A 24,801-nucleotide genomic window follows, 5' to 3' on the forward strand; every position below is an offset into this window, starting at 1 on the left:
CTTAATCAATATTCAGAAGAGACCACATCCAACATGAAGATGAAAGTGATCAGTTCTCCCAAAATTACACAGCTCAATCCCAGATGAAAGTAATCTTCATGGCTACTGCTCTCAGAATCCCAGTCTTCCATGTTTTGGCTTTCTGAAAAGTGACACCTGTTGCCTGATAAATAGGTACTCAGGTTTTTGGGGACCTGCTGTCTTCATCTTCAGTGTCTACCATAAAGATGGAGATAGCAGGATGCTCCAGTAGTCTGCGACACAGACTCTTCAGACGATAGTAGTCTTAGTAATATGTTTTCACTGTATGGCCAAGTACAGTGGTTCTCAACTTTTGTCAGACCACAGGCCAGTAAATTCTTTTTTCTATATGACGATAGTCCAGTATAATTGACGCCAGAGCCCAGCGATTGAGAAACACAGCCTAGCACAAGACGGTAAATATCTTCCAGATTAAAAAGCTACATATAGGCGAAAAATTCTTCAGTCATCGACATAAGAACTTAAAAGCATCTCACTAAGAATTCATCACTTTGCAATAATACAGGGCTGGGATGGCTCGATTGGTATAGCGACTACGCTGCAGGACAGACGACCGAGGAATCGGGGTTCGATTCCTGGTGGAGGAAGAGATCTTTCTCTCGGTCCCATCCAGCCTCCTATTCAGGAAGTATCGACGGCTCTTTCTCTGCGTATAAAGCGGCTGGTGCGTGAAGTTTACTGCACGGCTCCTCCCAACGCCGCCCTAAACCTCCACGACCTCCACTCCCGCTCTGCCTTCATGGATTGGTGCTTAATTAAGCAATGGACAACCTTAAACTTTATACTCTTTGCTGTCGACCCAGTCAGTATGGTCAGTATGGTCAGTATGGTCAGTACCCCGTAAGTCAGAAATTATTCAATCGTTTGCATTCGATTGCACGCACCATTGTGTGTTCAATGGCTTACTTGATGACTTAAATGCGTCTTTGGGCTAGTACCATTAAATATACTTTAAAGCATGAACGAAACTGTTTTGCATGCTGTTAAAGCTTCTTTCATTGCATGTATGTTTTATTAACTAGCAAACATCCTTACAAATAAACTTGTGCCAGAAACAAAAGAAACCGAACATTCGAGAATCACACCCATGAGCCAGCACAACTAGAACGCGATCTAAGACGTCTTTTGTTCCAGACGTTTCTTAACTTAATGTGCGGAAGCATAGAAGTGGGAAAGTACGACCTGCACGAGTGTTACGAATTGTAGTAATCAGTAGTAATCATGGAGAAGGTAAGCAAAATTGTGGGTTAGTTTTGAATGGAGATTGTGTGTGTTCGCGGTTTACATTGGTGTGTACTTGTAACAAGCAAATCGAGTGTAATAAGGTTATGCTGCAAAGCGTGGTCGACTTTTAAACTGAATTTAATATGCATTGGCCCTTCCTTGCAATATACAAAGTTATTGGTGCAACAGAAAATCGAATCTTATTTGTGTAATTAATTATTGCAGGTGAACGTGCTAAAAGACAAGGGCAATGCTTCTCTTCAGGATGGCAAGTTTGATGATGCTATCAGATTTTATACAGAAGCCATAACGTTAGACAAAAACAATCACGTGTTGTACAGCAATAGGTCTGCAGCCTATGCAAAAGCTGGAAAGTACCGTCCAGCTCTTGAAGATGCAGAAAAGACCATTCAGCTGAAACCTGACTGGGGGAAGGTTAGTTATTCAGTTTGTTTCTCATCGAAAATGGATGCAGCGAAGTGAATGAAATATTTATGTGTTTTTTTTTTTTCAGGGCTATTCAAGGAAAGGTAGTGCCTTGGCTTACCTTGGTAGATTTGATGAGTCAATCAAGGCATATGAAGAAGGGCTTGTTCATGAGCCTGATAATGCACAACTGAAGGAAGCATTGCACGGTGTTAGAGCTCAGAAAACTGGAAATAAGGGAATGGCCAATCCCTTCTCAGTACCTGATCTGTTTGTTAGACTTCGAGCAGATCCTCGTACTCGGGCATATTTGGACGATCCAGATTATATTAAATTAGTGCAAGATCTTCAGAGCAACCCAAATAGTTTGGGGTAAGGTAACTTTGCTTTTATAATTTTTGTTGATACTATAAAGTTTTTCATCAGGAGAAACTTGATCCAGTGATATTTTAATGTCTGTGAGTGTTACGTGATGGTGATGGCACTTTTAGTTGGCAATAGTGAACACTGATATTAGGCTACCATCTACATCTGCAGCCGTGCAAGCTAGTGAAAGTGGTTGCTAAAAAGCAGGGTTCTTTATTCATGCCGAAAACACATTTACTGCTTGTTATGTGCAGTAATGAGATAACAGATCCAGTAATTTTGCCTTCATACTACATACTTTATTATTTTAATGGTGATTGTGAAAGAATTCTTTAACTCACTGAATTTCTGGTATTTTGACAATTGAGTTGTCTTGACTGAGTTAACACAGAAGCTATAATCAGAGGTGCTATCTGTGAACTGATTTTCTAGAAAATGTGGGAGTCTCGACATCACATGACCCAGTGGTGCTCCAAAGCCTGTTACAGGGATAGCTTTACCTTTTACCATAAAGTTGATGCATCACAGCCAGATGAAATTATATATTAAACACTTAACCTCACTTGATATCTTGCAAAAAATGGAGGTGACGGTTTGTTGAATGTATTTATATGTGTATTAAGGTGATTTTTTGAATGTGTGCTCTCAGATAGTAATGAAGATAACTGGAAGCCTTCTCATTTTTTAGTGATCTTAATTTTGTTGAAATGTAATGTTTCTGGACAATATCAATCATCACAAACTTTTAGATCTTATTTAATTTTGCCCTGAGACATGCATACTTGCAAGTATTTGGCAGAGGGTTTTTTATAACCTTAGAAGACGAAACACTGAATTAAATACCACCAGAAGTTGGAAATAGTAAAAATCTTCTGTCATTTGTTTAAAAGTATTATTTTGAACTTTATTTATTAAACAGATGTATTTTAGAAATTGATTCTAGTCTCATCTTCAGATGAACAGGGTATGGAAGAAAACCTGTCTGTTGGGCCCAACAGGGTGTGTATGGTTCCATATCCTGTTCACTAAAAGAGCAGTCTACAACAGTACTTTTAAACTACATCATATTTTCACGTGTATTAGTGACTGTAGACAGGGTTTGGATTGGTGAAAGGATTTATTGACGACTTAACACGCAGCTCATAACTACAAGTAATTATAACACTACTGCTAATTTCCACAATACAAACCACTGAGACATGCTAAGTCTTCACAATCTTCACTAGTCGTATCCTGGCAACGGATTTATGTCTCACTGTAACTACAGTGCACATAAACTATTCACATCACAGCCTGATTCCCTTCTTGCCATCTCTTTTCAATCATCTTCAACTGCCTTCTCAAGAGATTCCCTCAGTTCCAATTCTGCTGGCCTTGGATCCTTGGTATATAGCCTCAGGGAGGCCACAGCAGAAAACACCGCTTCCTAACAGTTCCTATATTGTCACAGAGATGTGTTTACCTCGTCACTGCTTAGAAATGGCAATTCTTGTATTGTTGCCTGTGTGTTCATTTCTGCGGGAACCTGTTTACTGGATCTTTGCCTAGCAGTGAACACCCACTGTGGCTCTGCTGTTTTGGCTTGTAGGCATCATGTCACAGTATTGTTATCAGAGACCACCTCTGTGGTCTAGTGGTCAAAGTTCATGGCTACAGATCCAGAGGTCCGGGTTAGATTTCCAGCGCTACCAGATTTGACCCGCCATAGCTCAAGCGGTTAGTCGCTGGCTTCCCACCACGGTGGCGTGGGTATGGTCAAGTGGGATTTGTGGTCAACAAAGTGCTGCTGGGGCAGGTTTTCTCAGAGTACTTTAGTTTCCCCTGCCAATCTTCATTCCACCAATTGCTCCACAATCACCCTCACCTATCATCTGGGGCTGGTACAATAGGCCAGAAGTGGCCGCAACACAAGGGACTTAGTCCCACCCCACTAGCAATAAAAAAAATTGTTATCAGAAAACTTTTATTTAAGTTTGATTCTGTATGCATAGAAAGTGTTTTTATTCTTTGAGTGGGGTGTCACTGAGCCCCATTGTAGTTAACCCACAAGCAAGCATGAGCCTCCCTAGATGACATGAGGGGAAAGGAACATTTAGTAGAATGAGAATTGGCATGAAAACCTAAATACTGAGAGGCAACCAGTCCTATAGCCACTTTGTGGATCACAAATCCTACATGAACTCACCTGGGATTGTTCTTGGCTGCCACTGTGCAATAGTAACTTAACATACATGTCAGTAAATTGTTGGTTTTACAACGGCCATGCCATAACCGAGGGGTTGAAGTTTGAGTTGTGGTAGGGTCAACAATTTTCTCCAAGTCATCCAGACTGGCTCTGGGCTCCACCCAATCTCCTGTTCAGCAGGTGTCGGGAGCTCTTTCCACAGGGTTAAAGTGGCCAGAATGTGAAGCTGACCACTTTCCTCCAGCTAGTGCCAAGGTCAAGAAAATGTGGATCTGTACATCCACTCACCCATACACCTTCATGGTGTGATGCATAATTAGTTAAGCACAAGGACAACTTACTATATGCACTTAATTTTCTATTCATTTAATATATTCAGTGTTATATTTTAGCGTCCTGTTGCACTGATTTAAGTTCATGNAAATGTATTAAAATTGGAATGATAATCTTACATTTAAATAGATGCGTAGAGATGTATATATATATACACATGAAATAAAACTTTAAAGGTCATAAAATGTGCTCATTGCTCATATCTTCCTGTAAGATAAGGTTTTTAGTGTTTTCACTGAGACCATCCAATGCACTCAGAGGCAGTAATGTAAAACTTTCCACAGTTGCATCCTCTTGTATGCGGAGTTGTGCAGTTCTTATGTTGTTATAGACCAGTGACATTGATCCATTGATATGTATGCCTCAAGTGGCATGCTGAGCACTGCAGATTGTTTCAGATATATATTTAGATAGAAGCTAAATTACTGGTGAATTATTTAACATGGCTTTTGGTATATGTACATGAATAGAAGGAAATTTGTAAACTGTTTGCTCTTTTAGGTTTTTGCATGTCTCCTTAGAAGCATTCAAATCCTTGTTATGGCCTCTGTCCGCATATTTATTGTTTCCCATAATGTGTGATTTATGAATTACTCTTTGGTGTTGCTTGAACAAATGTGGAATTGTGTAAAAAAAATATATTTAATGAACAGTGCAGCAGATACAGAGTATGTTTGAGCATTTAAAGAAAATTTTTATTTATTTATGAATTTCCAGAATTTGATATTGACATATCACAACTTCTTGTGTATTCTGTTTGAGAAGAAAATTCTTCCACGCTTTATATTTAATTGAAGGAAAATAAAAGTACAATGAAATTGCTTCAGTCCCGTAATGTTGAAAGCTTCTGAAACCAGTGTAATGCCAGAAATGTTGGCAGGTGTGTATGGATACCAGTTTTAAATGGCAATAGCCTCCTCTCTTTTTCATATGAAGAACATGATTGATTTTTTATCGTTGAGATTTTCGTGGCTTTACTTATTTCTCCTGTGTAAATGCCAAGATAATCATTTAAATAGGTCTTCATTTCATCTCCAGTTCTTTCCACATCTCGCATTACATAATACTGATTCAATCTCATTTGATGCTGAATATCTTCAGCTGATAAATTAACTGCAATTAATTTCTGCTGTGATGTCATCATCGAGACTGTCACCCTTTCCAGTGTTAGGTTTATTGAGATATGTTACAGGTATTACAGAGCAGAATAATTGCATCATTGCAGAGATTATCTGAAATGCCTCTTTCTTTTTGGCTGATATTGCCATATATATGAGAGACTATAGACAGGGTGTGGATTGGTAATTATATTTACTGAACCCTTGCAGAAAGTAACTACAAGTAACTATCACTATCACTAGTTCACACACACTGCAGTTCACTACAACATGCACTAAGTCTTCTCAGTCTGCTGTGTCTTCGCCACTCATCTGATAACAGCTTCCAACACTGTAACTTCCTCAGCTTTTGTGTTTGTGCCCCTTACTGGCCACTGACTGTCTCCCATTGAACTAAACTGTAGACTTGTCCTGCTTATAATACCTCAGCATGGACTCTATAGAGAACACTGCTTCCAACAGTTCTTCTATTGTTGTGTCACTCAACTCTCACATGGACTCTGCATAGTGAACACCTCTTCACAGTTAGTCTGTTGGTCTATGTTAGGAATCTGTTGCGTAGCAATGGGTGTTGTTTACAGAGCCATTACTTAGCAACGGATCTTTTTTTTTTTATTCTGTGCACATAGTTTTTGCAGTTTAGTCTGTATTCTATAAATTGTGCTATATGTGAAATGTGTGGCTGTCTTGTTTCTGCTGATGTGTGTCTTTGTCATTGGTTTGTGTTGTCTGGTTCAGTAGCATTAGATAATGTTGGTCTGGAAAGTGTATTATGCTTGCTTTGTGTACCTAATATCTGCTGTCATGTATAATAATCTGTTTGTAGGCATCGGTTGAATGACACGAGGGTTCTGACTACCCTAAGTGTGTTGCTTGGGATTAATTTGGAGGCACCAGGAGATGAAGAGATGGATACAGCTGCTCCGCCTACAAGACAAGAACCTAAGGCAAGATCAGAGACACAGAAACCGCAAGCTAAAGACGAGAAGATGGATGAGGATATCAGTCCAGAGAAGCAAGAGGTTTGTTTGTGCTGTTTTCTGATCTTTTTTCATATTCATAGACTGAGACAACAACTTCCAAGCACCAGTACTCATACAGTACAAAGATTATTTTAGAAACCTGTTACTGTGAAAGTTTCAGGGATGTCTGTGCTGATTATAAAGGTTACTGGAATGTGACTGCCTACTCTGGTAGGTCATAACAGATATTTTGGAGGAACCTGCTGCTTCCATCTTGAGGGCAGAAAGTAGATGAATCATGTCCCACTGAAATATTGATAACTGTCTACTGTACTACACATGGTCACATCCCAGAAGGCAGTAATCTTCATGGCTGTTGCAGTATGCTTATACTGAGCCCAAGAAAGATCTTCCCCTCCATAGTATCCTTGAGCTGTTATGCTTCTCCCTTTAGCATACCTCAGTGTCTTCCCCTCAAGTTGTCTGGCTAGCGAGCAGTACAGTGTGCTGTTGGATGTATGCCAGAGACAGCTGGTTGAACCTTCCTATGCTAATTTCTTATTTCTTGTGGATAATTTAGAATGAAGACATGTTGAATGACATGACACCTTCTCCAGGGATGTGTATATACTGCCCTTGAATGAAGAGAAGGCAAGACAAGTGGTAAATATAGCTGGCCATCCTTGATCATTTCACTGTTCATTTCAGGGCACTTCATTTTTCGGTGTACAAAGAGCAAGGACAAAAGGTCATTTGAATATATCATATCATATATATATTGTTTTCAGTTTGCACCGTACATGCAGACAGACCTTGGCAAGCCTGCCATTTGTTAAGGGACACATGTTTCAGTGTTTAAAGAGCAAGGGCAAAAGGCACTTGAAAATATTGACAGGCTTCACTGTCACATTATAATTTATCATACCAATAATGTACATAATTTATGCAGCACACTAGTGATGTTGATGAGTTGCCAATTAATTAGTTACAGAGTCTCTATAGACATGTTAATTAATTCATGATGTGAAATGTTTCAACTACATGTAGTATGAAGCCATCATCAAGTAGTTAACATGTATAGTATGTTCCACTGTGTAAATTGGCACATTGCCATTTTTAGTAAAAAGATATTAGTAAGTAGGTAAGTAAGTAAAGTTGTCCCTGCACTTAACTAATTAAGCATATGCCATGAAGACAAAGGGGTGAGTGGATGTATAGATCCATGTTTTCTTGACCTTGACACTAGTTGGGGGTGGGTGGTCAGTTTCACCCCCGGCACGCATTGGATAAGAAGCTGGGTGGGCCACAGAGCCGGTCCGGACAATGTGGAGAGGAGAGAATTCTTGACCCTCCCGGGACTCAAACTCATCCCTCAGTCATCTAGCCCATAGCTAAAAGATACTAGTCTCAGATTTAAATTAAAATTTTAGTTTATGCTCCACACAGACAAAACCAAGAAAGAAAATACCAAGCAGCAACTGGAGAGCCACCCAGAAGTCCAGAAAACAAGATATTTGTTACTGGGTACCAGGATTGACTGAGATTGAAACCCCTGTCCCTGTTTGAAGTTTGTGGGGTGGAGCCTGATCTTCATAGCTAGCCTCCTTTATTAAGCAGTCCATGTAGCCTGACACTATCCAGCTTGGTGGTATTGCTGAATTCAGTGTTGTGGCCCGTTTTATGTTTGTGTTCTGCCACTGCTGATTTAACTGGTTGGCCCAGGTGTGTGTGTCTCGCATGCCTCTTACGTCTGGACTCAGTGGCTCTGCCTGTCTGCCCAACATACAGGACACAACACATCCCATTAGCTTCTAGACCTATCTTGTCATTTAGTGGTCTGACCATGTGGATGTTTTTCTTCACAGGCTTGTGAACTGTGTGAATGTTTGTTCAGAAAGAAGCCTGCTGATTTTGATAGAGGCAGCTGGTTGACATGGTATCATGGCTACGCTTGCTAGCTTTTCTTTCTGTGTTTGAGGCCTTGGTTTGGGGGCAAGCACGTGCATGACCTCATGGTTGCTGTAACCATTACATCTAAATGGCCTGTTTAGGCGGCTGATTTCCACATCCAGGCTATCCTCATTGGTCTTGACTTATTGGACAGGAGTGTGCAGTAGAGTCCATTTCTATGAAGGTAGAGTTCCGTGTGTATGCGCCTCCTATGTGTAGTGTGTCTCAGCAAGCCGTATGGTCTTGTGCTCCCCAGGACTTCTAGGAAGGACAATGTCTTGTTTTGTTCCACTTCCATAATGAACTTTACGTTGGCATACATACTGTTAAGATGTTGAAGGAAACCCTGAAGCTCTTCCTTTCTGTGTCCAAAAAACAGGTCTGTCGTCCATGTATCTGCACCAGTGTGCCAGCTTCTTGACTGCTAAGCTTGAAAAGGATGTAGCAGCCATGCAGTCATATGTGCCCTTGCCCCAAACGCAGAAAGAGAAGCTGACAGGCATGGTGACATTACCATCTGGAAACTTCGATCACTTTATAAATAGATAGAAACCATCCTAAATGTACTGCATAGTTCAAAAGTTGAATTTATAATTTGTGGTGATATAAATATAAACTATCTCATCGACAGTAATAGGAAACTAAATTTAGACTCTTTGTTATCATCTTACAATCTCTCCAGTACTGTTAACTTTCCCACAAGAGTTCAAAATAATTCTAGTTCAGCGATAGATAATATATTCATTGATAACTCAAAATTAAGAGACTATACTGTAGGACCCTTTATAAATGGCTTATCCGATCATGATGCTCAACTCATAGAAATAAATAATATTGACCTTCAGCCCAGTAATCAACAATATCAAACAGTAAGGAAAATCAACAAGCATACGATGGCAGATTTTGTCACAAAATTAAGTAATGAATCATGGGACAATGTATTTGACAGCAATAATATTGATTCTAAATTTAATTGCTTTCTGAACACATACTTGAGGATCTTTTATTCAAGCTTTCCCTTAAAAATAGTCAAAAATGAAAATAAAAACAAATCCACCTGGATAACAATTGGAATAAAAACTTCATGTAAACACAAAAGACAACTATATTTGGCCAGTAGGGACAGTAATGATCCAAGACTAAAAAGTCACTACAAAATGTACTGTAAAATTTTGTCAAAAGTCATTAAAGAAGCCAAACAGAATAACTATAACAGCCAAATTCTAAAATCAAACAATAAAATTAAAACCACCTGGGATATTGTGAAAGTTGAATCAGGAAAGAAATCTGTTAATGAAGACGTACAAAGTTTGAATATTGAAGGGAAGTCCACTAACAATCCACAAGCTATCGCAAGTGCATTTAATGAATATTTCCTTTCATTAGCTGAGAAAACATATTCCAATAATAATAATAATAATAATAATAATAATAATAATAATAATCCAATATACTATCTGTCTCGTGCCTTTAACAATTCATTTCCAAATATCAATCTCAAATTCTCAACAAGGAAGGAAATTGAAAACATTATTAAATCCCTTAAGCCCAAAAATTCACATGGATATGATGAAATCTCTACCAAATTACTTAAAGCAAGCTCTGTTTACATCAGTTCACCCTTGAATCATCTATGTAATAAATCTTTATCATCAGGTACTTTTCCTCAACGCTTAAAATACGCTGTAATGAAACCACTTTTTAAAAAAGGAGAGAGAAAATGCATCTCTAATTACAGACCAATATCCATATTGACTTCATTCTCAAAAGTCTTTGAAAAAGTTATGTATAATAGACTACTTGAACACTTAAATTCTAACAACATATTAGTCAAAGAGCAATTTGGATTTAGGAAAGACCTAACAACAGAAAAAGCAACCTATGAACTAACTAACGATATTTTAAGTGCTCTCAATGACAGATTAATTGTGGGAGGGATTTTCTGTGATCTAGCAAAAGCTTTCGATTGTGTTAATCATGATATCTTACTATCGAAATTAAATTTCTATGGAATAACTGGCAAAGCTAATGAATGGATCAAATCATACCTCAAAAACAGGTATCAAAGAGTTGAAATAAATAATAAAAACTCCAGTCATAATGCATTTTCAAACTGGGGAATTATAAAGCACGGTGTTCCACAAGGATCAATTTTAGGTCCCTTACTTTTTCTTCTCTACATAAATGATCTATCTAAAACCATCAACAATAAATCTAAACCAATTCTATATGCAGATGACACTAGTATAATATTTAAGAACTCTAAATTTGAAAACTTTAAAAATGACATAAATATTGTATTTGAAGCCTTAAACAGATGGTTCGAAGCCAATTTACTCTCATTAAATTTTGATAAAACCCATTACATATCATTCACAACTAAAAACAACCACCAAATTGATCTGGACATCAGTTATGCCAACAAATTAATCTGTAAAGTACTTGATACAAAATTCCTTGGAATACATGTAGACAGTACACTGTCTTGGAAAATACATATTGAACAAATTATACCTAAATTAAATGCAGCTTGCTATGCGATGAGATCAATTAAGCCTTTTATGTCACAGGAAACATTGAAGATGGTTTACCATGCCTACTTTCATTCTATTATGAACTATGGATTAATATTTTGGGGGAACTCTTCACATAGTGTAATAATTTTTAAAATACAAAAGAATATAATTAGAATCATTACAGGATGTAGAAGTAGAGATTCATGTAGAGAATTATTTAAGAAATTAAAAATTCTACCTCTTCAATCGCAATACATATTATCGCTTCTCTTATTTGTTTTTTACAACAAAGATAAATTCAAATTAAATTCTGATGTCTATAACATGAATACTAGACAAAAATATAACTTCCACCTACCCTCATCAACTTTATCAGTATATCAAAAAGGAGTCTACTTTACTGGCATAAAAGTGTTCAACAATCTGCCACAAAGTATTAAAAACTTGGGCAATGATACTAAAAAGTTTAAATCAGAGTTAAAGAATTATCTACATGCTCATTCCTTCTACTCTTTAGATGAATACTTCAATGTAAATAGAGAATGATGTAAAATTAAGTTATATTAATTTTTAAGCTAAAATTGCCTGTACTTATGTATGTAACCTTTTGACTTGTTCTGTATCCAAAGGTACTAACCTGCTTAGGATTTATAGAATGTAAATAAATTCAATTCAATTCAATATCAACAAGCTCTCTCCAACAAAATCAGAAGGATTCTCTCCAAACAAATAAGGGCATTAAGATAATTCACATGGTCAGAGATACAGAGTTTAATGGGATGCATTGCGGACAGGCAGAACCATTCAGACCAGGTGGAAGAAGCAATACAAGATGCAGTCAGATAAATCAGCAGTACCACCACACTCAATAAAGCACTGGGGTACATGTGCTGCTTAATAAAGGAGGCTATTGGGATCAGGCTCCACTCCAGAAACTTCAACTTAACCTCAGTGAACCCTGGTACCCAGTGACCAGTATGACAGAAAAAGCAGTGCTAATACAGACCAGTCAGGAGACAGGACCATGAGAAACAAACTATCCAAATAGCACCCCATTGGCTTGCACCCATTTGTGACCACGGGCCATGGGATGGTGTGAACCTTCTGTCACATCAGCCCCTGATGATGGGGACAGTTGTAGCCACCCTCAAAGCTTCAGGTCTTGCAGATAATTACAAGTGATTGTCACCAGTGTGTTTTGAACAAGTGATGGATAAATATAGCCACTTGAACCAAATGCAGCTTACAGTTACAACCTGTATGTTTGTGCATTGCACCAGCAAATGAAACCAATCTTCCTTTTCTGATTCTAGGCACTGAAAGAAAAAGAATTAGGAAACCAAGCGTATAAGAAAAAAAACTTTGAAGAAGCGCTGAAGCACTACAATCGGGCAATAGAACTGGATTCGGGTGATATAACATATTTAAATAACATAGCAGGTGAGTGTTACTGAGGGTTGGAACATGCTGCAGTCATCAGAATACAGAAACATTGGTAGCTACCAAGCAGACTGTGTAATCCAACAAGACCATAATGTTCTAAATTGTACACATGAGGTTTTGTGGAATCTCTGGTAAGCAGAACCACTCCTTTGTGATGGTTTTCCTGCCAACCCCCTTCATACCAGTTGCCATTTGAAAAGATATTGTAAAGAAAATATTGTAATGTGTTTGGCCACTGAAGACGCCGTTCAGATTGTTGCTTGGGTTTTATTAACAGCCTGCAAGTAAATACAATTGGTTATAACACTGTTGCGGGTTTACACACTAATCTCTTCACAGTCCATCTTCACAAGACCATAATGTTCTAAATTGTACACATGAGGTTTTGTGGAATCTCTGGTAAGCAGAACCACTCCTTTGTGATGGTTTTCCTGCCAACCCCCTTCATACCAGTTGCCATTTGAAAAGATATTGTAAAGAAAATATTGTAATGTGTTTGGCCACTGAAGACGCCGTTCAGATTGTTGCTTGGGTTTTATTAACAGCCTGCAAGTAAATACACTGTTGCGGGTTTACACACTAATCTCTTCACAGTCCATCTTCACTAGTCTTCACGTATTTATAATGCAGGAGCTATACAAGTCTCTCTGAATTACACACTCCCAATATAACTGTACTACAGCACACAATACATCTTCACTGGCTGACTTCTCAGTTATCGCACGCTATCACTGGATTATCAGACATAAAATCTTCTATCCACACGTTCGGTTCTTCTTCTTGCAGCGACTGACTGACTTCTGCTCCACCGAATACTCTGAATACTAACTGCTTCGGTGGCTGCTACATTTCAACTGACTCCTCAGGCATTCCAGTCTCTTATAAACCCTCAGTGGAACAGCAGAAAATGCACCTTGCTTTTCGGTGTTTACAGAGTCGTTGCTGGGCAACGCTGCATAGCAACCAGTGCACTTTGGCTCATTTAGGCATGGCACAGAGAAACACTGCTTTCCTTACTGTATAACTTGGCAACCAACCGTTTATCAAGAGTTTGTCTTTGTGGTAACTCGTTGCACATCCTGTTGCCCAACAACAGTTTGACTTGTCACACTATAATACAGTAAACTGCACATCATAGCACTGTGCCTTCCATCACAGAGTACAGTCATCTGCTTGCACTCTGCAGTCTTCTCTGTCTTTCAATAATACACTCACTCTGCACATACATACTTATTCTTTGCTGTACCATTTTGGAAGTCAGCTATTGTAGTAACCTTGTTGTCTGTGTTGATAACCTTAGAAAAGTTCTCTCTTCTGGGAAATGATGTGGTGTAGCTGGTTGAGAGTCAACCAGCATTTTGGATGAACATGTTGCTTCCATCTTCAGGGTCAAACAGTAAGCCAAGCAAGAAGCCAGAGGTCTAGTTGCCCCCTGCTTTGTACTTATTTCTTGCTTCGCTTATTCTTCGATCCTGTAGATGGAAGCAACATGTTCATCTGAAACATCAGTTGGCTTTCAGCGGATTACATGGCATCTGAACTCTCCATAACCTCAGTTTGTAATTCTCTAGCGTTTATTATGGAGCAAGTTGTCTCGTGCAGCAGTGCATCTGACTCATATTGAGGTGGTGCTCGGTTTGAGTCTCCCAGTGAGAACACTTCTGACTTAGGTTCAGGAGTTGCCTAGTTCAGAATGTCTCCGCCATAGCCCTGCAAGTTGTAGAAGGCGACGGAAAGGGAACCAAGTGCTTGGAGCTATAACTGGACCACTGTCACTGGAGAAAATAAGTACAAGGACCTGGTCCTGTAGGTTGGGGTTGGAGGCAAGCCCAGTGACCTTGCTCGGGGAAAAAATTGTTGTTCCAAACTCCAGAGAAGTGAAAACCAGTTGCAGTCTGACAGAATCTTCTAAGAAAGGCTGTGGCTCAAAAAAGTGCTGTGCAGCTCTTGGTTGTGGTTGCGATGATGGTGCATCAGAGCAACCTTCATGCTATTTTATGTACAATTTTGAAATAACCTGATTGAATGCATCCTGGTAGCACTGTGACAGGAACTGAACCAGGTTGTTCTAGGTCTCAGCTTCCTGTCAGGGACTGAATTCAGCATTGCTGTGAAGTGCACATGCAAGCTGGGAGAGATAACTTGAGAGGTTGTTACAAAGAAGTACATAGAAGTGTGTGTGTGAGTCTGCACTGCACAGTCAGACATTTGTCTTAAATGTATCGTGAACTGAAAAGTAGTAGTAATTACAGAACCTCTGCTTTAAATTCATTGTAATTAAAAATAACTAATGTTAAATGTAAATAACTGAACGTATATGTCGTTAGATAATTGCTTTTTCTGAAAAGATGAGGGTGATGAATTAACAGTTTATGTTCATTTTCTGCTCTAAGTTATCTCCTCGACAACCTCGAAGAGTCTGGCTGTATGACTTTGAATCAGTCTGTATATCTACATATAAATGTTCAATCTGATTTTTTAATTTCAGCTGTATACTTTGAACAGAAGGAATACAAGAAGTGTATTGAACAATGTGAGAAAGCAATTGAAGTTGGTAGAGAGAACAGAGCTGATTTTAAGTTGATTGCAAAGGCATTTTCTAGAATTGGCAATTCTCACCGGAAACTAGGGGTAAGATCACTTAATGCCGTGTGGTTATTTATTTGACAGGTAGAGATGTAATTGTGGTTAGGAATTTCAACAAGTGGGACAAATATTGTGGTAATGTTTTGCCTGTGTACGCCTTATTTTAGTATACATTTCTTCATGAGATTTTAACTTGATAACTTGGTTTTGTATTTTATTGAATAGTAAGGTATAAATACATAAGTAAAGTAAAAAGTAAAGCTATCCCTGTAACAGGCCATGGAGGCCCATAGGGTTGTGAGATGTTGAGGGTCCCACATTTTCTAGACAGTCGGCTCACAGATGGTGGTATGGTCAACCTTACTCGCCGGCCACCCTTTACCCCCAAGAATATTCCTGGTACTCATTTCTGTTGGAGGGTGAGTTGACCCCAAGACCATAGTGAGGCTGGAAGGATTAGGTAAATCGAAAAAATCCACCTCATCGGGATTCTATCCCGCGACCTGGCTTGTAGCATAGTGCCTCAACCAACTACACTACCGTGTGCCCCCATAAATACATAATATCAGCTGTTATTCATTTTCAGGACTTGAAAAGTGCGAAGACAGCATATGAAAAGTCAATGTCAGAATTTCGCACTCCAGAAATAAAGGCATTGCTCTCTGAGGTTGAGAAGCAAATAAAAGAAGAAGAGAGAAGGGCATATATTGATCCTGTGAAAGCTGAGGAGGAAAAGGAGAAAGGAAATGAGCTGTTTAAGCATGGTTTGTAACTTGCATATTGGTGCTTATCACTGGATTACATATGTGTAATGCAGCCTTTGTCATTTGTACAGTTTGGAATGAGGTTTATGACCCTGAAATGAATTTTGACTCTGCTTTGCTCTGCATGGTAATTTGTTGACTCACTGTATACAGTATGCAGGCTACTAGCAATACTAAAAACACTGTGTGAGTGTACCAGGCTGTTGTCACAAATCTTGAGATGTACAGTAAAATTATTATCTCTGTACAAGTGAGTTTGGAAGTGTCAGTTGAATACGACAGAAAGTACAGTTTGTAGTATTATAGCATGTAGAGCTGTTTGTTCGGTAAACACATTCCCATGGCAACAGATACACATCCGACAATAGAGGTTCTGATGGAAGCGGTGTTTTCTGCTCAGCCCATGTGCAAAGTGGTTGTAAGGAGGACAATTGAAGCAAGAATAGGCAGTTGGAAAGGAGCTGCCACTCTGAGAGGACTTGAGCCTGAAAGCAGAGGAATGGCCACTGTTAGAAGCTGTTACCAGGCAGCTACTAGTGAAAACACTGCTAGCTGGAAAAGACTTACCTTGGTTTAGTAAAGTGTGGAAATAGCTGTAGTGTTAGTTTGCAGATATGACCCATAAAAATGGTCAGCAAATCCATTTGTCCAAAACCCTGTCTCTAGTCACTCCATGCTGTGTGACAGTGTAAATAAAGCTGAAGGTTAATATTGATTAAGTATTTTAAACAACACTGTTGCACAGTACACCTCTATTGCTAAAGGAAGTTATTTACTTTTTAAATGAGAAAGACTGATCTGCGCACAAAATTAATTAAATTTTTTGTGTCAATGGTCAGAACTTCTGTGATGTTTTCAAAATTGTGTATGTTTGCTAATTACTATGAAGCAAGTGGATTGAAATTATCCAAATATGTAAGTGTGGATCTAGTGTGGGGGCCACCTATATTGAACCAAGTGCTAGCCAATCAGCGTGAACCATGGCAGCTCCAACGCCCATTGATTTGTGCACCATCTAGCGACAATGTACCTTTGACATGCTATTTGCCAGTCACAAGCTAGGAACCATATGCTGCTAAACCCAGAATGTCTCTGCGGAAGCCAGCTTATTGAGCTTAGCAGTGTGTTTTCACTAGGCAGCACACAAACCAGTGCACATTGGAGCTGCCGTAGCCCATGCTGATTGGCTAGCACTTGGTTCAGTGTGAGTGGCTGCCACTCTAGCTTCATGTTTACATTTGATGTATGTTAGCTTGTTGAAAGCTACCTCACATACATAGTACTATATGTTGATCCAAAAGGTGGTGTAATTAATTTAACAAAATGTGTGAAGAAGGGTTGTTTGGCTAAAGTAGCGTTTTATGCAAAGCTTGCTGTCTCGTGGTCCGTTTCTTCTCCTGTAACAAATAACCAGAGGACAGTGGGAGCTCTGAGATAGCAGTTCTGTGTGAATGAAACAAGATCTTACAAACCTCATTACATTGTTCATTTTGAGGGTCACACATAGCAGAAGCCACACCATGTGTATCAAATGATGCCAGATGGCTTTGGTATGAAATATTGTAATAACAGATGTGCCTGGGATTGTCTTGGCATACTGCTCTTGCATAAGAAAGTAAAATTTTGAATGAACATACAGTTGGTAGAAGATACTTTGTGTTTTTCTCTATATCCTAGTACTCGTAATGACAGAAAATACGTGTATGCGTGTGACTATAGACAGGGTTTGGATTGTTGACTTGATTTATTGACCACATATAAACACAAGTATAAGAGCCTCACTGGTTTACACACTCCAAAGATCACTGTAACCGCAGCACACATAAAGTCTTCGATGTTTTCACTAGTCATTTCTGGGTAATGGATCTTAACAGTGCCCTCTGCTTGTGTACTTACCATCTGGCGAATATCCCAGAACTGAACTGACCTCTAAATTTTGCCCCACTTATAAACCCTTGGGACTGACACCTTATAAAACCCCATTTCTCATTGTTGTAGTTCAGTTGTTGCTGGTTAAGAATCTGCTGCTTAGCAGTGACTGTTGTCTCGTTGTTTCATGATCATTGCCTAGTAACGGATTTACATGCTATGATATAATTTGGGTATTCTCTCATATTATAGCAACAACAGAAGATGGTTTAGGTTTCCACTGATACCCCAGCAGTGATCCCTTTGTTGTCACAATTCATTTTTCATTATCACATTCCGCACTGTGTACCTGATACACATTCAGTATGAACATTTCTGCCTGAAGGTATAAATAATTGTACTTGGGCCCTTTTTCTCTTTCTCTCAGTTCAGATTGTTAAGAAGTGTTGACAAATTTCTTTCAGGTGACTATGCAACAGCTATGAAGCACTACACTGAGGCTATTAAGCGGAACCCTGATGACCCCAAGTACTACAGCAACAGGGCTGCCTGTTACACAAAACTAGCTGCCTTTGATCTTGGACTGAAAGACTGTGAGAAATGTGTTGAACTGGACCCAAAATTTAGTAAGAAGCGAGTTTTACTGTTCAGCTTCAGATGCCATTAACAGTTTCTGTGTTATATACAAGATATGTTGCTTTGAAACCTTCCTATACCTTTGAATGAAAACATTTTTGTTTCATATCTTTTACGATCAGAGTTCCCACTTTTATGTGGCCAGTCTGTGTGTCTTCTTAAGGCTCCTCCCCACTCCTTCCATGTTCTTGCTTTTGCATGACATTTTTCATGATCTACTATTCCTGTTTTGATCTCAGCTTCCCTATAACTCAGTTTCTTGGTTGGTTTTGTATTTCAAGCCTTCTTGGGGATTTTATCTTCATTCATTCCTAAAACATGCCCATGCCATGTTGTTATATGTTCACACATCTTCTGAAGTATTCTTGCCTGAGTGCCTTGGTCTGTCTGCATGTTTCTGTGTCACGTGTGAATATAGGCCTGAAGCAACTTCAGAACATACTGTCATGTGTTGGGTGTATCACGTGACAAATAACTTCACGCCATTTTGGATATAGCGAATTTATTGCACACTCACTCTCACAATTACACAGTTACTGCCATCAGCAATATTGCAAATACTTCTCCTGTCGTTATTTGCATTCACTCAATAACAGTGGACTTCAACTCACCCCAGCAAATGCTAGACTGCAACTGACTGGTTACTCTCTCTCTAGTAACTGGCTCAATACTCACTACTCCTGAATAGTGTTCGCTGCTCCTTATTTAGGCTCGGCATGGACAACATAGAGAACACCTTGCTGCTCGGCAACATATATCAGGTATTGTTCTCAGGTGTTTCTACCTACCCATTGCCTAGCAATAGTCGCTGCATGGAGTCGTCTGTTGCGTGATGTCGCAGCCTCGCATGGAGGGGTGTTTACCGAGCGTTGCGTAATGATAGGTGTAGGATTATGTGATGTCACTTGTGGAAATCCAGAGTTCACGTGACCCCTACTTCTTGTTTCGCCATCCATGTCACAATATATTTGTCCCTGTCTTCAGTCTTCTGCTGACACCAGTCACACAGGAAGCACTGCTTCCAACAATTCCTGTGCTGTTGCATAGCAGTGGCCACCTCTTCTTATTCTACTGTTCTGGCTTACATCTCTCATGTCATTATTTTGACTGTTGTATTGCTTGTGAAGTCTTAAATCTCTTTTGCTGTGTTTATAAATGCGCCAGTAATTTTACTCTCACAGCTCCATTATGCAAACCCTTTTACATGAGTTTAATATTTCCACTGTGTTGTCTGTTTTGAAAAAAAAAAAAGTCCTGCATTTGTGTTTCTTAGACTTTATTTTCAGAATTTTTTCTGCTCTTCGACGTTTTGATCATTGTTTGTTACCCAGAATTTTGAGCAATATCTGTGTGTGCATGCACGTCTCTCTCTCTCACATTTGAGGTTTATTGTCGTTACACAGTTTCAGCTTACCATACTTACCAGTTGTCAAGGGTTAACACATTGTAATGTAATGTAATTGTAATGTAGGTAGTGAACAAGCATCAAGTGCACAATATCTGTTCTTTGAGTGTTGAAAATGTATATCTGTGGGTGGACGTGTGAAGTGTGGTGTACTACATAAAAGAGATGGTGTACAATTAACTGTGTGTGTGTGTACCTCAACAACCTCAACACGTTTGATAACATGTAGGACTGGGAAGGAATACGAGAGACAGCATTGGAAGTTAATAGTGTGAAAGATTGTCTAACAAACTGTGAGACTTCCACTGAAGTATGGACTGTTGGGCTAGTATTATATAATAACAAAGTCAATTAGCATACATTAAGAGGATATTGAACAGGAATGATGAATATTTTGCAAACCATATATTTAATTTTAAGTTATTTCCAGTGTAGATACTAAGAGTTGAACATTGGGGGACTAAATTAACATGAGGAACTTAAATGATACAAGGATACTATTCTATAATGCCTGTAGTAAAATACCTATGTCTGATACTCAGAAGGGTGAATCATGTTGATAATTACTAAAGAGAAATAATGAAACTGTTTTGTTGCAGTTAAAGGATGGATTAGAAAGGGGAAAATTCTTCAAGGCATGCAACAGCACAGCAAAGCCATTTCAGCATACCAGAAGGCTCTGACCCTTGACTCCACCAATGTAGTAAGTACGAATGCTATGCCCTCTTCTGGTCAACTTCACAGAGTGGCTGACATTGCTTACCAAGTGAACCACGAATGTTTCAGGAAGCGCTGGAAGGCTATAGGTCTTGTTCGGTGGCAGTGAACTCGAACCCTGAAGAGGTTCGTAAGCGTGCTATGGCTGATCCAGAGGTTCAGGCTATCATGCGTGATCCAGCCATGAGAATTATCCTTGAGCAGATGCAGAATGATCCCAAGGCCTTGCAGGAGTAAGTAAAATTGATCTGTGGTTCTGGCAGATAAGTGAAATTTATGAGAACAGAAACAGATTAGAAACGTAACTTTTCAGCCAAAATATCATGTGATATCAAGTGCTCTGTAATGGTATGTAGTTTGCTAGATGGGTACCAGTGTTTTGGAAAACTCTTCCAACTTAATCTTCATCTTAGAAGATGGACATAGCAGATTCCTCCCAAACATACCAGTCTCCACAACTACACAGCATCATATCCCAGAATTAAATTTGAAGTGAAGAAACTACATGTAATGTTCAGTACTACATTTGGACACATTCCATTTCAGGCAGAGTCCATGACAAGATGTGTAGGTATACACAGAATGATGCAGTATTAGAATAGCTAGCTATTTGGTATGGATGATAATAAAACTAAAGGAATTAAGATTATGAATGCTGCTACTTATAAAAAATGTTCTCATGTTGAATGCACATTTGGTGCAAGTAGCAAGTAGCTTCATGGAATTATGTACAAGTCTTCAAGATTTCAGATTCTTAGTGATCTGTAAAGGTTTGTTATGGTGGTCTATAATTGATTATAAAATTATTATATTTGATGTTATCCATTGTCTTTGATAAATTTGTATATGACATTTTGGAAGCAGATCAAACTTCCAAAACACTTCATAATTTTAAATTGAACTAAAACGGTGGACACCTTCCAACTTAATCTTGTAATTAATCTTAAATTCTTATTGTGTCATCTACTTTATTTGGTAGATATTGCAAGGTTTCTTTTACACATGCAGAATTTTGATATCCCAGAGTGAATAACTGTAAGGTCTGTGATAAGGGGACATGAAGCACCCTGTACTATAACATGGCACAGTTTACAGGAAGAGTGGCACAAGTGAGCACACCTTTGGGTCATCAGTGGCAGAGTTATCACATGTGTTATGCCTGTCTTAATTATCAAAGCATTTATTTTCTTGTCTCTTTATTTCAGCCATTTGAAGAATCCAGACATTGCTGCCAAGATACAGAAACTACTTGAATCAGGCCTGATAGCTATTCATTGAAAGTTACCCTACTTAAATTACACAAGCGTTAAGTGACAGAATTATGCATTTATTACTTGTGCATAGTAATATTTCAACACTGAGAAAATGAATGACTTGTACTAATGTTTTTTTAAAATTATGCTACCTGTGCATGAATGATAAGCAAGCCTCATTTAATGTTAGAAATGCTTAGGTGTTCAGTTAGTAATGTTATTGTCAATATACACCAAAGCAAATTCTAACTAACCAGTAAGTAAAAGTGTTTAAATATTCATACAGATGTTATAAGTGAACTCCAATGTATGCTTGAGATATGCACTGTGAACAGTTAAATGGGATACCATCTTTAATAAATTAAAATATCCTGTTTATTTAATATGTACATTGGTTCTGAGATCATGTTTCATAATGACAGAAAAACATATGGGTACTGGAAGAAATACTGTTAACAAATGGAAAAAAATAGACAAAAATCTCAATGTGTGAGCAGATCATCAGTTCATGTGATGGTTTCACGTAGTATATTGTGTATGCTTAGGTTTAATAAACACTTGGTATCAGGAATTGTATCATATGTACCCCTATCCAGTCCCCTCCATATCTGTTTTACAGAGCGTGTCTGTCGAGTTTATGGTTATGTTCTGTATTATGAAATCTCAGTTTAATCCCCCCCCCCCAAAAATCAAAATGTTTTGTATGTAATATTTTTATTTGTTCATGTGTCAAGCCTTCTGTTTTACACCCATAAAATAATGTGACACTCAGCCTGAAAGCTGCAACGTGCCCATCTGCTGGATGAGACTTTGCAGAGCACGTTCCCGTGGTAACACAAAATGCACCATTACTTTGGGTTTTGATGGCACTATTGAAGACATATCCATGGTAATGACTTCTAAATAAACCTCTCCCAAGCAACACATACAGCAATGGGCAGTTAGATCAGATGCACGAGCAGGAACGCTTGGAGATTGTGATCCCTACTTGGTATGCCAGAGAAATATAAATTAGCAGCAGCAAAGGCAAGGAAAAGCAGAACTTGAGAAGACCAGAGGTGCAAGATGCAGACAGCAGTGAGGGATTCATTATCCAGGAGTTAAATTTGCGAACTGTTACAATCCAGTGTAATTGTGATTGTGACGTCAAATCCAGTCATCAAATGTTGAATCCACAATTATTAGTCACATTACCCTGGATACATGTGACAGTATCATTTGCTGTTTTTCACTTAACTGGACTTCGATTTTGATTATCATCCTCGGTAGAAGAGGAGGAGAAACAGTTCCCGTGCATTGCTATACCCAGAAACAGCCAATTCAGCTGGAGCAGCATTCTGTCTGTGACACTTGGCAGAGTTGCTTGTTGTGTGAAGGGTAAATTTGAAAAATAAATGTACAAGTTCTGAAGTTTTCATACCAGTGATTGTTCAGATTGTGGTCTTCTGGGCTGTGACACTGTGTAACCTAGGGGGATACCAGCGTTACAGAGGAACATGCTACCTCCATCTTCAGGGTTAAGTGTGTAGGTTTGAGGAACTGGTTGATTTGTGTACACAAGTTGCAAGAAAACTTTCACTGAGACCTAAGGAAGAGGAACCTGATTCAGGCCAGTGGGAAAGATGGGAGCGAAACAGCCCTCTTAAGGGACATGCTTTGTTTTCTCATCACAGGTGGGAAACAGGTGTGGCAACTGCCCACATTCTAAGCAATGACGCTTGCATTGTCACCCTTGCTTGAATGTGGGCTGTTCCCACATAACCCCCCACAGAGATGGTTGCTCAGCTGTTGGTACTGGTCTGTGAAGATGCTGAAGTGGTGATTCCTCATACTGTGCCACCACAGCCTGTACAACGAACTACACGCTCCGGACGTCATGTACATTTTCCTGATCGCTTCAACAGCTGAGCAACCATCTCCGTGGGGGGGGGGTGATGTGGGAACTGCCCACACAGGATAATGAGAAAGAACAGTTCTCTTCAGAAATTTGATGTTTTAAGGATGAAACAGCATCTGTCAGGGTCATTGTGTGTTTCCCTTGGGGGGAGGGGGCATGTGAACTTGGGAGTAGGGAAGAGAGAAGAAGTAACCAAGTTGTCCTTGGAGAGAAATGTCTTCCTTCCACTTGCATGGAGTTCTTCCAGACCATTCTATTTGTTTTCTTTTCATTGTGATTCTGTGAAATTATGCAGAACAGTATTATATTCCTTCAGGATTAATCTTTATTCTCTGAATGCAGTAACAGTTTCTTACTACTTTTATGGAAGTTGTGAAGACAATGATGTTGATGGTAACATATACTCGTATAGTTTGAAAGTTTAGCAGTGCATTCTCCCATAAAATTGCTGTGGAAAGCCTTGATATCACTCAATTGAATGCAGTAGTATTATGGCAGGCACAGCCAATATTGGCCATTGAACTTAAAAGAGTTCAGATTGTTGTCTCCTGGGTTATGACTCCATGTAGTACTGTATGTGGATATTAGTGTTTCAGAGGAACATGCCATCTGCTTCTATGACCTTTACCCTGCCTGTGGTTCTGATTGACCACCATAAGTATTGTAGCATATAGAGAGACATTTCTAGGTTATGGCACAGTAAACAACTTATCAGCATAATAATTGCACACATGTAATGGAGGATCAGATCCCATACGAATTTGTAGTGACATCACGCGACAATAAGAGAGCTGCAGGAAGTGTTATTGCCACGTGGTCTGCCAATGGAACACGTGATACCGTGCCATCAACATCAACAGGGGAACATTTAGCTTCCAAAATGACATTTGACAAAACTTTGCCATATAGCTTGAAGTGACATTTTAGCTTTGGATCATGACTGTCCCTGCTGGTCAGATGAAGTTCCCTTTTTCTTCCTATAGGGGTACTATGCTACAAGCCGGAAGGTTGTGGGTTCAAGTTCCGATGAGGTCATTGGGTTTTTAATTGACCTAATTCTTCCTGCCGCACTATGGCCCTGGGGTCGACTCAACCTCTGACAGAAATGA

General features: G+C 39.1%; 1 protein-coding gene across 1 annotated transcript; it reads left to right on the forward strand.

Annotated features, from left to right (window-relative positions):
• Window positions 1–905: 905 nt before the first annotated feature.
• LOC111862745 (stress-induced-phosphoprotein 1) lies at window positions 906–22,366 on the forward strand. The gene is made up of 11 exons (XM_023848393.2): window positions 906–1,272; window positions 1,492–1,701; window positions 1,781–2,064; window positions 6,521–6,716; window positions 12,436–12,562; window positions 15,054–15,196; window positions 15,738–15,915; window positions 18,249–18,410; window positions 20,425–20,528; window positions 20,612–20,775; window positions 21,748–22,366. Exons 1-11 carry the CDS (start codon window positions 1,264–1,266, stop codon window positions 21,818–21,820), a joined length of 1,650 nt encoding a protein of 549 aa, XP_023704161.1. The 5' UTR covers window positions 906–1,263; the 3' UTR covers window positions 21,821–22,366.
• Window positions 22,367–24,801: the final 2,435 nt, after the last annotated feature.

The sequence above is a fragment of the Cryptotermes secundus genome, unplaced genomic scaffold (assembly GCF_002891405.2).
Source record: "Cryptotermes secundus unplaced genomic scaffold, Csec_1.0 scaffold5, whole genome shotgun sequence".
In the NCBI taxonomy this organism is placed as follows: domain Eukaryota; kingdom Metazoa; phylum Arthropoda; class Insecta; order Blattodea; family Kalotermitidae; genus Cryptotermes; species Cryptotermes secundus.

Bases quoted from the DNA above. Each gene is read 5' to 3' on its own strand.
- LOC111862745 (XM_023848393.2), top strand. The intron at 1,702-1,780 runs GTTAGTTATTCA...TTTTTTTTTCAG, and splicing joins TGAAACCTGACTGGGGGAAG to GGCTATTCAAGGAAAGGTAG. The intron at 18,411-20,424 runs GTAAGAAGCGAG...GTTTTGTTGCAG, and splicing joins TGAACTGGACCCAAAATTTA to TTAAAGGATGGATTAGAAAG.